Genomic DNA, 15,357 nt, shown 5'->3' on the forward strand with positions numbered 1-15,357 from the left:
AGCTTTGCAAGTTGCCAAGTAATGGATGGACTTGAACAGCATGAATGAGTGGAGAAGAGTGATAGCAATCTTCCCACCCACTTAAGCATCCTCTCTCTACCATTAACACAAGTGCAAAAAAGTTCATTTCGGAGCTTAATCAAGCTTAATATTTAATGGCTTTACAAGTGAACACCCGACAAAGTGGAGTGGGACATGGTAATACCACAGCCATCTGTGAATGCTGGTGTTTGGCCTGATGACACTAACAGTGTTTCTTAATAGTAACATCTGTGTGAGTTTGATGACTTATGCATACCTGACCACACGCAGCACAGATCTGGTCCATTAGTTTCTCTAAATTTGTCCAAAGGGCAGCTCGAAATGCAGCTGTATTCCCTGGAGTGGGCATGACAGCTCTGCCAGGGGCACCTACACAGCAGACATGAGAGGCACACACTTATATACAATGCAGAATCAGCAAGCACTCTAAAACAGCCACAAACGCACCAAACTACAAACCTCTAGTGTTAGCAGGTTGAGTAAGGACTTTAATGTCCAGGGCATTAACAACATTCTCCTGCACAGATGTCCTGTATCCATCCACCACACTTCTTATGGTCTCTCTCAGATTGCCGAGGTTGTAAAACACCTGTAGGGCCGTTCCCACCTGAGATGGATTCTGTGGGATAAACAAATCAAAAACATAAAAAAATTACACTGTATTAGCTACAATGTGCTACAAATTTGATATGAATGGTATAAGCACATGCAATACTGTGGCTTAATCAGAAGCAAGGTTATAAGTTTAATAAGTTTGTCATAGTTGCATAGAAAATGTGTTTAATAGTATAACATTCTCCTCCATTTTGTTAACGAAATCCCACTTTATATGATAAATTCCCACTTTACATAAAGTTCTTTAATACATTATCTCCCAGGTAATGTTTTGTTTCACCAGTATTGTGTGTTCAGTGGTTTTGAATATTTGAATAGAATATAGACATGGGGAATAAGCCACTGACACAGAAATCTAAATGCATTAAAATATGCCTGACCCGCCAAACTCTTTACATTCGCATCTTCAGTTCCAAATCACATTTAGATTAGATTAGATTAGATTCAACTTTATTGTCACTGCACATGTAAGGTACAAGGCAGCGAAATGCAGTTAGCATCTAACCAGAAGTGCAATAAGCAGTAAGTACAGAATATACAAGGTCTACAATATGTACAATAACTATACAGATAAGTATTATGGACAAAATTTACAGATTTTAAATACTATCAGCATGATATACAGATAGGTGTACTATGAACATATTATACAGATGAATATGTGAAGTGTATGTACACTATAGGCAGAACTATGAACATATGAACAATTTAAACTATTGCAATGGAAAGTAAAGTGCATAGAAAATATTCAGTGTGCAATGGATTATTCAGTGTTCCTGGATGAACAGACAGTAGTGCAAGTAATAGCAAGTTTGTTGTTTTTGCTTGTTGTAAATAAATAAATAATAATATCAGTCAGATGTAGTGATGAAGTGGGGGAGGAGGAGTCTGTGTGTATGGTGTGGGGGGTGTCAGAGGGCAGAGTTCAGCAAGGAGACAGCTGTAGGGAAAAAGAGCTGTTCCTGGATCTGCTGGTCCTTGTCCGGAGGCTCCTGAAGCGCCTCCCGGAGGGCAGGAGGTTAAACAGTCCATGGTCAGGGTGAGAGGAGTCCTTAAGAATGCTGCGAGCTCAACGTACACAGCGTTTCCTCTGGATGTCCTCAATAGCAGGAAGTGGTGTCCCTGTGATGCGTTGGGCAGTTTTCACCACCCTCTGCAGTGCTTTGCGGTCAGCCACCGTGCAGTTCCCATACCAGACTGTGATGCAGCTGGTCAGGATGCTCTCGATCGCACACCGGTAAAAGTTCACCACTATGGCTGAAGACAGCTGGTTCTTCTTCAGTGTTCTGAGGAAGAAGAGGCGTTGGTGAGCCTTCTTGACCAGGCTGGAGGTGTTTGTGGTCCAGGACAGGTCCTCCTCCGTGATGGTGGTTCCCAGGAACTTGAAGCTGGAGACACGTTCAACAACCATCCCGTTAATGTGGATGGGGTCATGCGTGCTTCCTTTCTTCTTCCTGAAGTCCACAATGAGCTCCTTTGTTTTACTGGTGTTAAGGAGCAGGTTATTGTCAGCGCACCATGTGGCCAGGTGCTGTACCTCTTCCCTGTAGGAACCTGACACCTGAGACTAGTCTTCTCTGCATGAGGGGATCACAGACTGTGTGCAGCACTTGCTGCGAGAGCCACCGATTGACGTCACTGCGCTCAACACCAGAGCACATGTTAGGAAAGTAGGTCAAATTCAAATTCTTTAAATTCAACTGTCTCAGCTTAGCAGTGACTACAGGACATTGGAGTTTAAAATGCAAACTAGGAAGCTCTCCAATGCTTCATTCAAAACAGCTTCTAGCAGACGGTCCTGATCTCTGATGCTGCCTTTAATTTAATCTTCCAGGATGAAAGCGCCAAGCATTACAAACGATTCAAGACCCCGTCCAACTTCAATCTAATCCCAGTCGATCAAAGATGATCAGGCCCAGTCTCTTTCCCAAACGGTACACTGAAAACTGCAGGTGAATGGATATATGCATGTGCTTTAAAAAAAACAAAAAAGGAAAATATGATAGAAAGTGATAATCCAGTAAATCTACCCTTTTTGTCTATGTGGTTGACTAATGGTGCACAGATTGAGTGTAAAAGGCAGGAGTGGTAGGATAAAGCCATCAGTGGTGGCTAAGTACTTGGCGGCAATCAGGGTTTTCAAGCTCTAATCACGCAAATGATGTCCAAGTCCTCTTGAAGTGAAGGCTAAAACTGAGGACAGGGCTGCAACAGCTTCTCTGAGCTCTGAATTTTGTTCCTTTTAAGAGAAATGTGCACAATTATGAAAGAAGATTCACTCTAATATTCTAAACAACTGCAAAAAGATTGGGTTCATGTACAAAATGGATGTATCAAGATAAAACTTAATTTTAAAGAGTCAATTTGATTGAAACACTTAGTTTTTATGCACTGCAACATTGGAAAACCCAAGGGACTCACTGACTATAGTATGTACAAAAAGAAACAGCAATCCCTTGTGATCTCATTACAGGTGTTGGTGAGGGGCTGTTCCGATTACTGATACACTGGTGGCTGCATTGTTTTTGTAGCTACTTACGATCTTAGGAAGTGAGACCAAATGGGAAAAGCAGTCCCTGTACTTAGAAAAAATTGCAAAGCATTGGTTGTGACTCAGTGGTAGAGCATTGCGTTAGCAGGGCAAAAGGTCGTGGGTTCGATTCCCAGGGAACACACATACTGGTAAAAAAAATAAATGTATAGCATGAATGGCATTGTACGTCGCTTTGGATAAAAGCATCTGCTAAATGCATAAATGTAATGTAATGTGAATGTAATACACCATGACAATAACGTGCAAGTACTGTATGAGAGCTGTAGACAAAAAATGTTTTACTACTACAGTGGCCGAAAGAGATCAACGTGCTGCAAATGAAAAAAAACACATGCAAATAGAAAAAAACACCAGCAAATTAAGAGAACAACATCTGTTTGACAACACGTGCTGCAATTACTCGGCAACACAGCCAAATACAGAAACCCTCTGCAAATACGCACATACCCATCAGAGATATTTAAGTGCAACAAGTGATGAACCAGGCTTGGACATGCTCATCAATGTCTACTCTGAAAGGTGAGATTTTGTTCATTTTAACACCCTGATCATATGATTCGTTAGCTCTTTTTTTGGATATTATTAGCTTAAATAAGCTGACAAAAAACACAATTACTGTAACTGTGAAATATTATGTAAGCTGGCTAACTTACTTTTACAACTTATAAATTAACTATGGCTTTACTACAAATAAAAACAAAAAAACATGGTTACCACAAATTAACCATGGTTTTGCTATATTAACCATAGTGTAACCAAGGTATTTGTAGTAAAACTGTGGTTATACAAATGGTAATCAATATGCCAAAAATACGGTTACTACACTTTTACTACAATAAAACATGGTTAATTTTCATAACAAAATTAACCATGGTTTTGCTACACTAACCATAGTTTAACCATGTTTTTTTTTTTTTTTTTTTGGCCTATTAACTACAATTTGTATGACCAGTTTTACTACAAATATCATGGTTTAACAATGGTAAGTGTAGCAAACCCATGGTTAATTTGTTGGTTATCATGGTTTAACTACAAGTAACCACAGTTTTTTGGTCTTATTTGTAGTAAAACCATTGTTCATTTCTGTAAGGGCTCCGTTGTGGTCTGTGCTACTTGCAGCACATTTCTGTATTTGGTTGTGCTGTGAGTATTTGCAGCTCATGTGTTGTCAAACAGATGATGTTTTCATAATCTGCTTTTGTAATTTTCTATTTGCATGTGTTTTCTTAAGTTGAGCTCTCTCAGCCACCGTATGATACAGTCTGATTTAAAATGCAAAAATTTGTGCATCGACTTGTGGCAATTAATATTTTGTTGCTGAAAAATACAGTGGTATAATTGTTTTATTGATACTGCTCAGCTGTAGCTGAAACATTCACAAACCGAGCCAAAATTGGCTGTTGTCCAGCAGCATTAATCATATGTCGTCACTTATGCAACAGTGAGTGTAGCTGTCAAAGAACAGATGTGAATTACAGACAAAGAAAAACAGAGGATTGGGAGAGACCTAATTGCCTGCAGCAGGTTCACTCGCAGCATGTAATGCGCTAGCCCTCATTTACCCTGAACTGCAGAGGGATAATGGTTTAGCAGGGACATGCACAGTCACCGTGGAGATGGATTTGATCAGCTCAGTGCAAGCCGGTGACCCAGGGTGGCTAGCCGCCAACTGCCGTGAATGAGGTGTTTTCACATTACTCACATCCAGGCAAGCACTACGCTTTTGTTCCCAGAATTAGCACTTAGCTGGAACAGGTGGCCAACGATCGCTTTCTTTACTGGCAAGAGGGAGAAAAACATATTTGGGCTAATGCTTTTAAGCTCAAACTGCAGAAGAGACCAATTTTTGATTGGGAACATAGACAGTTAGCCATCACTGGGAAGGTGAAATGCAACTAAAAATACACCTCGGTTCCATGTTGATTAGATTGGCTTGCATGTTGTGGGCTATTGTTGCAAAGAGTGGGAAATCTTATACAGCGTGTTTAGTTTTGTCAGTGCCGTTCTCACTCCGTCTGTTGTCCAGCAGATGCGAAATTCATTCTGTCCATGGGATCACATGAACTTGTGTAGGGTGTAGCGCCCTTTCTTGATTTGTTTCTTGGGAGAATTACATTTCATACTGGAATGAATATGTCTAGATCAGATAACCCCTCATAAACAGTGAAGGTCAGAAACGGTCTTGCCATCTTCGTGGAAAGGCACTGCATGTTCATCTGTACCATAATGCAAGTGGCATGCTTGGCAAACACATCACTGTATCTGAATCCTACAGATCATATGTATAAGGAGTTTTGAGATGTGCCAATGTTTTTTTTGCCATCTTGAGATTTAGGCGCTTTTCTCAAGGGCAACGTAGGAGACAAAATGCATATGAAAAAGCATCTTACTGCTTCTTGTATTTGCTTTTTGATGGCATTGGTAACTTTCATATTCCTCTCAGAGGTGGTTTATAAGAGTAACAACAAGCTGATGTATTAGTGTTTAACCTGGTGGAAGAAACTGGGTCACACAAGGTAAACAAGATGGGGTGGGATCCCAAGAAGGAGATGTGGTAGATCATCCTTGGGTCACTATCACAGTCCTACCTGCCTACATCATGTATCTTACCTGGGCATGTCATAACTATACCACACTGATGGTATCACCTCCATTACAAACACTGTGTGGGGGCTTGATTAAATTCTGTCCTGCTTGGTAGAATTCAATTCGGTCAACCTTCGTCCTGCATGAACGCTTCAGGTACTGTAGATGTCCTTTGTCTGAAGAAACCACATTGAAAAAAAAAAAAAAAAAAAAAAAAAAAAAAAAAAACACGGCCCAAAAAGGGAACTGGCAATGCTATCAAGTATGCCACCTCAACAGAAACAGGGTGAGAGTTTGCCTGCACAGTGCCTTATGAGAAAAACAACAGTCATTTCTAGCCAATTGCTTCCTTTCATAAAAACACCTGGTCACCATGCCAGTGTCATTAGCTTCTGGCTGTGTTTGTTTTGTCACCATATGGACGAATCAGTCCGGATATTTGTCAAACCAACCAGTAGCAGATAAGTAGATGTCTTTGCCCACATGCGGTGCCCAGGTAATTCCTACTATAAGAACATTTCCATGTGCCCATTATATGCAATGTAATATTGGATTAAATGTTATATGTATATACATACAATTAAAATACAAATAACTGGGAATTTTTAAAGACAAAAATCTACTTCTTCCTTCTTCAAGAAGTGACGTAATTGTGGCTGGGAAAACAATTGCACAAACATCAGTAAGTATTAGCAAGCGATTTCAGCCTGCTTAGTAACATTACAGATAATAAAATCATAGATAATACCATATCAAGTTTTTTAAAGATTATCAAAAAAATACAAAATCTACATTAAAAAAATTGGCATCCTCAATTTAACTGTCAATTCCTTGAGCAATGGATATTTTAGTTATTAGTTTACACAAATGGCAATAAAATTAATATGGTGGAAATAATCAACTATATAATCATGATCAAAAGATCAAATACTTGCTTATGTTTGTTCTGTTACTTTCATTAAGGCACTGGCTTGACAAGAGGAAATTTTTAAAAGTCTGTTAAATCTTTTGTAGAAATACTTCCTTAAGTTACAACACAATATGTTAAAATTTTTAAAAGTAATAGAAAGTACTACATAGCACAAATGACCCAGCCAATATGAGAATGACATGAATTCTATGGAACATACAGGGACATTTATTTTCCTTTTGGTCAGGTCTTTCCCAATCCAAAAAACAACAACAAACATGGCCGATGACAGCACATAGGAACATGCAGAGTTCGTTTTCTCACACTTAGAAAAGTGTCTTGGCCATGCAAGAGTACTGCTGAACAGAGCAGCGAAAGTGAGACTTTGAGTGTGAGGAAAAAGTGAAAAGATGATGGATCACTAAGACATTCATTTACGTGTTGTTTCCACAGCAACCCAAAAACAAACACTACGAAGACCGATTAAAGCCTTTTAAGATGCACTTGGTAAATGTCACCGCAATGCCAGACCAGGACAAAATGAACTCAATTTGGGAGAGAACTGATGATTATGGAAAGGAGAAAGGAGAAAGGTGAAAGATGAGGTGTGCTTAGAATAACTAATGAGATCTTCAGCGATAAAGAAACTTTGATTTGCAACGGCATTAAAAGGAAATTAACTCTTTTCATTCATGCATTTTGTAAGACCTGAGGTTAAATGCATCTTGTATCATGTCATTACTTTTATGTCAGTGTAACCCAAATTTAACGAACATCTTTTAGTGATCCTTTTAAGTGTTATTAAATATTGGAATACATTCCCATTATGTGCCCTCATATATTTGTTAAGTGCTAATTCATGAGTGCAGGTTAACCTACAGAAAAAAGATGGACATGCATAACCGTAAATAAAATAACTATTCGATCTTGTGAAAGCAGAAAACTTGTTCAGATAAAGACACTTGTGCACAAAAGAACGGTGGTGACTTGGTCACAAGAGTTCCTCCTCCAATGCAAATCTATGAATTTCATCATCCACCAAGCCAAAATCTTAATCTGATCTAACATACTCATATATCAAGGTACTTGAATGGTGCTGGAATAGAGTATTAACAAACCATGCAAATTGCATGTTTATCGTTACTAGCAGGATACCATTTCATGGTATCAAAGTATACAAACCTGTAAAAATCAATGATAATCAGTCAGTAACATGGTACACATCAAAATATGGTAGATACTATCACTGATCAAGTGCAACAGGACTAGCTCATTCACGACACTATAAAAAATATAAATAAACTGCGGCATCTTTGTGCTTTTAACCTTTGTGTGACTTTTTTAATTGTGAAGAACGGACACCAGGCAAAAGGGATGTTAAAAAGCATGTGCATATGGTCTCCATGGTAACAGTAATTTGTCAGGTGGGTGCTTGGCAGGAACGTGTTACTGATGGGTAATGGGTGAGAGAAGTCGGCGTGCGAGAACGAGAAGCGCTAATCAGCACACATGGGAGCCAGTTGCTAACAGGTCTCTGATCTGTAACAGTGTACCAGTATTCTTTCGATATATCATACACAACCCTGCTGAAAAACAAAGCTTTAATCCAGTCTACAGTGGCTTGTCGGTCTTCGCTGGCTTAGCAGGCTGGCCTGCTCATCTCCCAGCTTCAGACATGCCCGGTTTAGGCTAGTTTAGGATCGTAATGAAATGGAAGCAGTGACAGATCTTTATTTCCATGCATCAGAGTGTATCAGATTATCGAATTGAAAAATTGTAGGATTGGGTCTTGGTTCTGTACATTGGTTGTTGACTGGATGTTGAGATGTGGCCGTGGCACTTAAAAATGAAGGCAGACGAACATGAGTTTGCAGGGATTTATGCAGGGACTAAATGATTGGAGAAGTCCTTCATACTAGAGCTCTGCATGAGACCACTGAATTTTTGGCCATTACCGCCCACTACCACAACTTGTGTGTTTTCGTGTCCAGTCCCTCCTGCTCCTGGAAGCATTCAAATATTGTATATAATTTTCGTGCATCTGGGAGCCACACTCAATAAGCGGGGTATTGAAAATTCTACAAAATTATAACCCACTTAAAACAAGTACATTCCACATCATAATAAATATTACAAAAAACACAGAACACATCTAACAACAAAACATACACCACAGTAAACCCAGGATCTGTTGAGCAGCAAATCCTCCAGCATGGTCTTGTCAGTCATCTCTCTTTACTCTCGACCTGTGATTTGTCAAATCTGCCTCCTGCAGATTGTGTTGGATGCAGTGTCGCCAAGTCCGCATTATTTCCCATAACTGGGCTACTACTGAGCACAGTATGCATTAGGGCTACACGATGTGTCGTTTAAGCATCGATATCGCGATGTATGAATCCATGATAGTCACATCGCAGGATGTGCGATGTAGGCTGTCGTAGTTGATCCGTTATTCATTAACCTTTCGGGCCAGCTGCTCCCTGGCCCTTGACAAATGTGATTCGCGGATTAATTGCACAGCTTAACCATCATAGAGTGAAAGTTTATCATTTGCATGTGTTTTTAAGTCCTGTCAGTTTAACAGGGCGCATATAAGAACGAGCAGAGAGAGAGAGAGAGAGCGCGAGAGAGCCCCGGCTGTCTTGCTCTCTCTCCCTCGCGCATATTAATAAAAATCAATTGACACGATGGTGTCGAGAGAAAAAAAAAGAAAAAAAAACTATCCAGTGATGAAATGTTTTCTGTGTTGTCAAATCTTGTGCGATATCCTAAACTGCCGAGATAATTACACAACGCGTGCCGTACCCGTCTGATTCACGAACTAATGATTCCTTTGAACCGATTCAATTTAATGAATGGTTTAAACACCTGACCTGTCCAACACTGAACTCACGAGACGTCTGAATTGGTGTATAAAAAAAATCTGTAACACTTTACAATAATGTTCTATTTATTAAACTATTTAACCACATTATTTAACATTTACTATTACTAAACTGCACTTCTACAACATTGTTAATTTCAACATTTAGGCTATAGCCTTCATTGGTGAAATCAAAAGTTGTACAGTATTTGTTATCATAGTTAATGCACTGTGAAGTAACATTACCAAACAATGAACAGCTGTGTTTTTATAAACTAAGATAAACGAAGATTAATAAATATAGTAACAAAAGTATTGCTCGTGGTAAGTTCATGTTAGTTAAAATGTTAACAATTCAAACCATATCCTAAAGTTACAAACAAATAATTTACTCTAATTTAAATAATACTCTGATGTTTAAATCATTTAAAATGAGAATGTAACCCCATTTTGGCACCCCATTTTTGGCACCCCATTTTTGTTTGTAAGAAAAAATTAGATTAGATTTCATATCGCAATATATATCGCAGAAAAATAAAATATCGCAATGTCATTTTTTCCCAATATTGTGCAGCCCTAGTATGCATATTGTAAATATAGATGAGTAGTATGATCATTTGGAACAAGACTTTTGCCTTCTTTCAACTGACAGAGCAGTGTGGAGATAAAAGCAGTCATACTGGCAGAACAAGCCACACCTGCTGTCTGCTCGTCAGCTATATGAGCAATCCAGCGCATCTATATTCCATCTTCATGGTTTTTAGAGAGCAAACAGAGAAAGAATGTGAGAGAGTGACAGCGATGGCTAAAGAAAAAAGACAAAAAAGACTTGAGGTGCACACACAAGCAATGATTTCACTCCTTAGCAGCTTCAAGTCCTGAGAGACATTCCTTTTGATGTAAAGGTTACTCAAACACATGCTTCAAAAAATGGATGAACCTTGAATATCAGGGGGGGACTGCATAACCTTTTCAGTGACCAGCACAGTTGAGCACACTGGAAAACGTTTTTTGATTTGAATAGATTTGAATAGAGTGCAACAATGTCATCCACTTTTTTGTGACCTTGGCATTTTCCCCATTCATTTTCACCACAGGCATTGAAAAAAATCCATAAAGCAAAACACCAAACCAAATCAACCAGCTCCAACATTATGACCTTTTATTTAAAACAAAATTAGCATTAAAACCAGCAAAAATGTGTGTCTCTCTTTATTCTTTTATAATGGAATTATCTTCTTGATGCATCCAAAGTATTGTAAATAGCAAAGATAAAAAGGATGGTATTAGTGATGGTATGGCAAGCTATTGACTTAGAGTTATAAATGATAAGTTTATTGCTAAATATGAATTTATACAAGTAGTTTAGGATGAATGACTCAATTTCGTCATTGAAAATCATGCGTGAGAGTGAGTAGTTATTAAACTCTTGCACTCTACAGGCTGGAGTAAATTAAAAACGATTTACCATACCGTTTTTTTTCTCTTGTTTGGAACAAGCAAGCAAGCTGTCATATCCATATCTGACAAACCTGTCCTTATATACATAAACACATAGCTGAATCCGGCAGGTTCTCGGGATAAGGACCCATCTGTCACATAACAATGCAAAGCCTCTTGCAATATTAGACAGATCAGATCATTCAAGAACACACAAACAATTTTAACCCTGTCTGAATCCTGACTGTGTTAGCTTAAAGGGCAACACCATTTCCTTTCACCTTAAAATGTCAGCATGCAAAAAAATGTAGTCAAAGGAGCACAAACGAAGCCACACATCTCTGATCAGGCGTTTACAAATACCAAATGTGCTTTGAGTCCTGCCATTCGTGGTAACAATGCAGCGACAAGCTAAACTGTGCACTAAAAAGACATTTCTAAAAGATTACTACCCTCTTACGCACAGTTTGAGTCATGCATCAAGATCAGCCCTGAAGGAACAATAAAAAAAATGCTGTTATCAAATTATTAGTGACAAGGATTGCACATTAGCAATTGCAGGAGATTGTCTATAAATAATCATGCATGAGCAAAAGGCATTTATTTACATAGAAAAAAGACAAATTGCCATGTGGTATAGCAGAGAAAGAAAAGAAGCATTGAATCGATTTCACTTAACATTCTTGTCAGTATTTGTTTGGCCCAAGGCGGATAACATTTTTGTTGTGTCTTTTCAGCAGCGTGTGAGAGAAAATTCCATTACATGCCGCAGGTACATGGGTCTATTAAGCTCTGGATGACAAAAATCACATTCCACCATGACAATGGACAACACTAAACAGATCAGACAGAATGGACAAAAGCAGAGAAATGAAAATCATTCCAATCCTAACAACCTCAATCTTAGATACACTCTAAAAATTAAGGTTTCAAAAGGGGATTTTCACAGCAATGCAATGGAAGAACCATTTTGGGTTCTCCAAAGAATCTTGCAATGAAAAGTTCTTAACAGAAATATTTTTTCTTAGTGTAAAGAACATTTTAATAATTTAAAAGAACCTTTTTACACTATAAAGATGCATGTGTTTTTGTTTTTTTAAATACTGGGTTATAAAGAACTTTTATTTTTAAGTATGCATAACCTCAAATCCAAAATAAAATGAATGCAAATCCTAAAAAACATTCAGGGAAAACAGTATTTCTAGACTAAGTGGAATGTTTGGTAAAATGACTTTTGAAAACTAATAACGTGACCCGATTGATTGTGGCAATGTGGACTACTGTATATCTGCACCTTATATCAACAGAACAAAAATCTATGCCAGACAACCATCAGGTGCACTTTTGACCTCTTGAAATGGACAATGGTGACGTATTGTTTAAAGGGTGCATGATCAATGTTCTGCTGGGGCTGCTTATGTAATACACAGTTACTCATGGTGGGGCAAGAGGCGCATCTGTCTGTCAAAGCAGCGGAGACTCAGTTAAAACCCAGACTCATTCGTTCCCTCCTCTCATTGATTCCACCATCAACACCCTTCCAATGCAGGCAGTGCCTAATCTATTATGTGGAGGAACCACACTCCTGTGATTTCACTGGTTATGTCTGAAGCAGGTTAGTTCTTTCCTTGGTTTATGACTGTTTTTGATCATGCATGAACATGGACAAATGATTTCCTAAGAATGTGCTGGTCAGCAGTCAAACTATGCTAAAGACTAGCTTTTTAACATCTCCCAAACACATCAGCAATTTAGTCCTACACTCTTAAAAATAATGATTCCAAAAGAACGGTACAATAGAAGAACCGTTTTGGGTTTTCCAAAGAACCTTTCAGTGAACAGTTCTTAAAAAAAAATAAAAAATCCTGAGTGGGAAGAAAATGTTTAATAATCTAAGGAACCTTTTTCACCACAAAGAAGCTTGTGTGTAATGGAAAGGTTTTGTGGCTATAAAAAAATCCTTCATAGAACCACTATACAGTATCAGCATACAGTATATTTTCTCGTAATGGATACAATGAGTTACTATCTGTAAGACTGTAAAAACACTTTCCGATAATTTAGTTTTATACAGGACTCATGAATGCGTAAAAAACAATATCCATGCTAGTCTAATGAACAGAGACATCTTAAGAGAAGATGTTTTTAGGAATACAGGAAGTATATGGACACTTATGTTTTTGTGATAAATGTGTAAATGTCATTGTATCAGATAAAAGCATAAAACCACATAATGCAGGATCCGCTCATCACTAACTTCACTTTTTTCAATATTTTTGCTCAGTGTCTTTTAATCAACTCTTGTATTGTTGATTTTTAGTGAATTTATGAAGTCAGTTGTCCTCAGGTTCACTCAAGTGTCCTAATATTTCACAATTCATTGTCTACAATTTCAACAACATCTATTTTTTTATTATTTCAAAATGAGACAAACGTATTTTTGTGAGATGTTTTGCTTTGAAAGTTTTTCTTTAAGCGACACTTAGTTTGCAATCTAATGCAATGACATTTTTAGGGTCACTGTATTGTGGATGGAGAGATTGTCATTTTTTTTCCTCTTCTGTAAGCGAGAAGGCTGCATTAATGTCCATTCCCCTACGAGTATGTGAAACAGGACACTGGCCCCGTGAGTACTCTGCTTTTTTTGGGTCAGGAAGACAGGAGCCAAGGCAAGAGTAGTCATTTGTATATGTGTGTCTGTGGACACACTTGTGCGACTCCACACAGTGAATTTTGAGCCCTTTGAGACCCTAGTAATCACCACCACCTACCACAAAAAAAACACAGCTAACTCAAACCAAACTAATCTTAGCAAACAAAAAAAAAAAGAGCAGTAAAGTAATGAGAATCCACTTCCAAAACCTCATCCCCTCATACACACTAAAAAAAGAAAAAAACATGATTTCTCCTCCATCCCCCGAGAGTGTCACCTCTCTCGACCTTCTGCGTGAAAACATCCCTCTTAAGCAGCTGATATAAATGTATGAGAAGAGAAATAAAAACAGACTTGAAACAAGGTGGATAAAAAAAAAATGTAACAGACCTCCTCTTCCATCACCCCATCCGAAATTAATGTGCAGATACAGGCTACACTTTTTGTTCTGCCTCCCTGCACGTCAATGTCTAATTTTGACCTTCAAACACAATCTCCTTTTGAGTGCCCTTCTGACAATATGGCAGCGAATCAGACAGCTGATGCTTTCAAAACAGGAATACACTGATATAAAGTACCACTCTTCTGTATGTTTTTAATGACATTTAGAGGAGAAAACTAAACTAAGCACTATGTCACTATGCACCAAAAAGCAATTAAGAACAGAAGAATCCCTCCAATCCTCCAATAAGTTTTTAAAGAAAATGAAAAACAGTTCCTGCTGCTTTAAGACGATTAGTCAGATTATGTTTTTCTTTGTTTCTTTTCATCAAAACTTAATTACAGGAACCCTTAAAAAAATAATCAATAAAAAAACAACAACTTTGATCTTATTAAATCCCACTGGACAAAATCTTGTTTACCTTTGCATTATTTTGAATGAATGAAATGAATATCGTTTCACTTGCAAATGTGCCATTTCAGAAAACAAGATAACCTTAAAAAGAGAAACAAGCTGTTTACAGTTATGCACTTACAGTGTAAGTCAAGGCACTATATGGGAGTAAATGTTAAAATAGACAAGATTTGAAAATAATCTTATGAAGCTTTTAATCATTAAATTACTGTCAACATGCAAGAAAACAACTTTTAAAATAACAAAAGCAGCACCAGTATCTTTGCTCCATAATTTTAAACTGTAAGTGCATTACTGGAAGCACAGCTGTTCTTATAAATGAGGGATGAGATGCTCTCGATACAGCTTAACTTGCATTAAACCCAGAACGTTTCCATTAAAGGACATTAAAAGATTTGAGATATCTTGGTTAAAATTCCCTATTTAAATCGAAATTCCTCTTCTTTTTTTTTTTGTTTAGACTAAAAGAGTGAAATGAAGAGGACCATCTCTCCATATGAGCTCAGGAATAGCGGCTTATGTAACCCACACAATTCTAAATATACTGATGCAGGACTGGCCGTGGAGGAGTGGAGTGAACTACATGATAAGATCCAGAACAACAAAAACATGAACAGAGGTCAGGGGGCTCTTGCATCGCTTGGTTTTATAATGAGATGCTAATAGGGCAAGAATGTGTTGTAAGGAGACAGCAGAGAAGGAATTTGTAAGAGATGCTTGGGATAGAGAACTGACATTGAACTAGCCGTTCACACTTAATTGAAGTGATCAAGAAATAAAGGAGAATATTTCATAAGTAGATTTCTATGCAAAAAATGTAACACTTCTCAAGAAGCAA

At 38.0% G+C, this 15,357-nt stretch overlaps 1 protein-coding gene across 1 annotated transcript in view; it reads right to left on the reverse strand.

Moving 5' to 3' along the window:
* cog5 (component of oligomeric golgi complex 5) overlaps positions 1-15,357 on the reverse strand; it is a 72,600-nt gene that overhangs the window by 28,608 nt on the left and 28,635 nt on the right. Inside the window, exons 8-9 of the mRNA XM_019100486.2 lie at positions 502-661; positions 299-411 (exon numbers count right to left, since the gene is read on the reverse strand). Of these exons, the coding sequence (XP_018956031.2) occupies positions 299-411; positions 502-661 (273 nt within the window). The remainder of the gene's footprint in view (positions 1-298; positions 412-501; positions 662-15,357) is intronic.

This window comes from Cyprinus carpio, chromosome B4 (assembly GCF_018340385.1).
Source record: "Cyprinus carpio isolate SPL01 chromosome B4, ASM1834038v1, whole genome shotgun sequence".
NCBI classification, from domain to species: domain Eukaryota; kingdom Metazoa; phylum Chordata; class Actinopteri; order Cypriniformes; family Cyprinidae; genus Cyprinus; species Cyprinus carpio.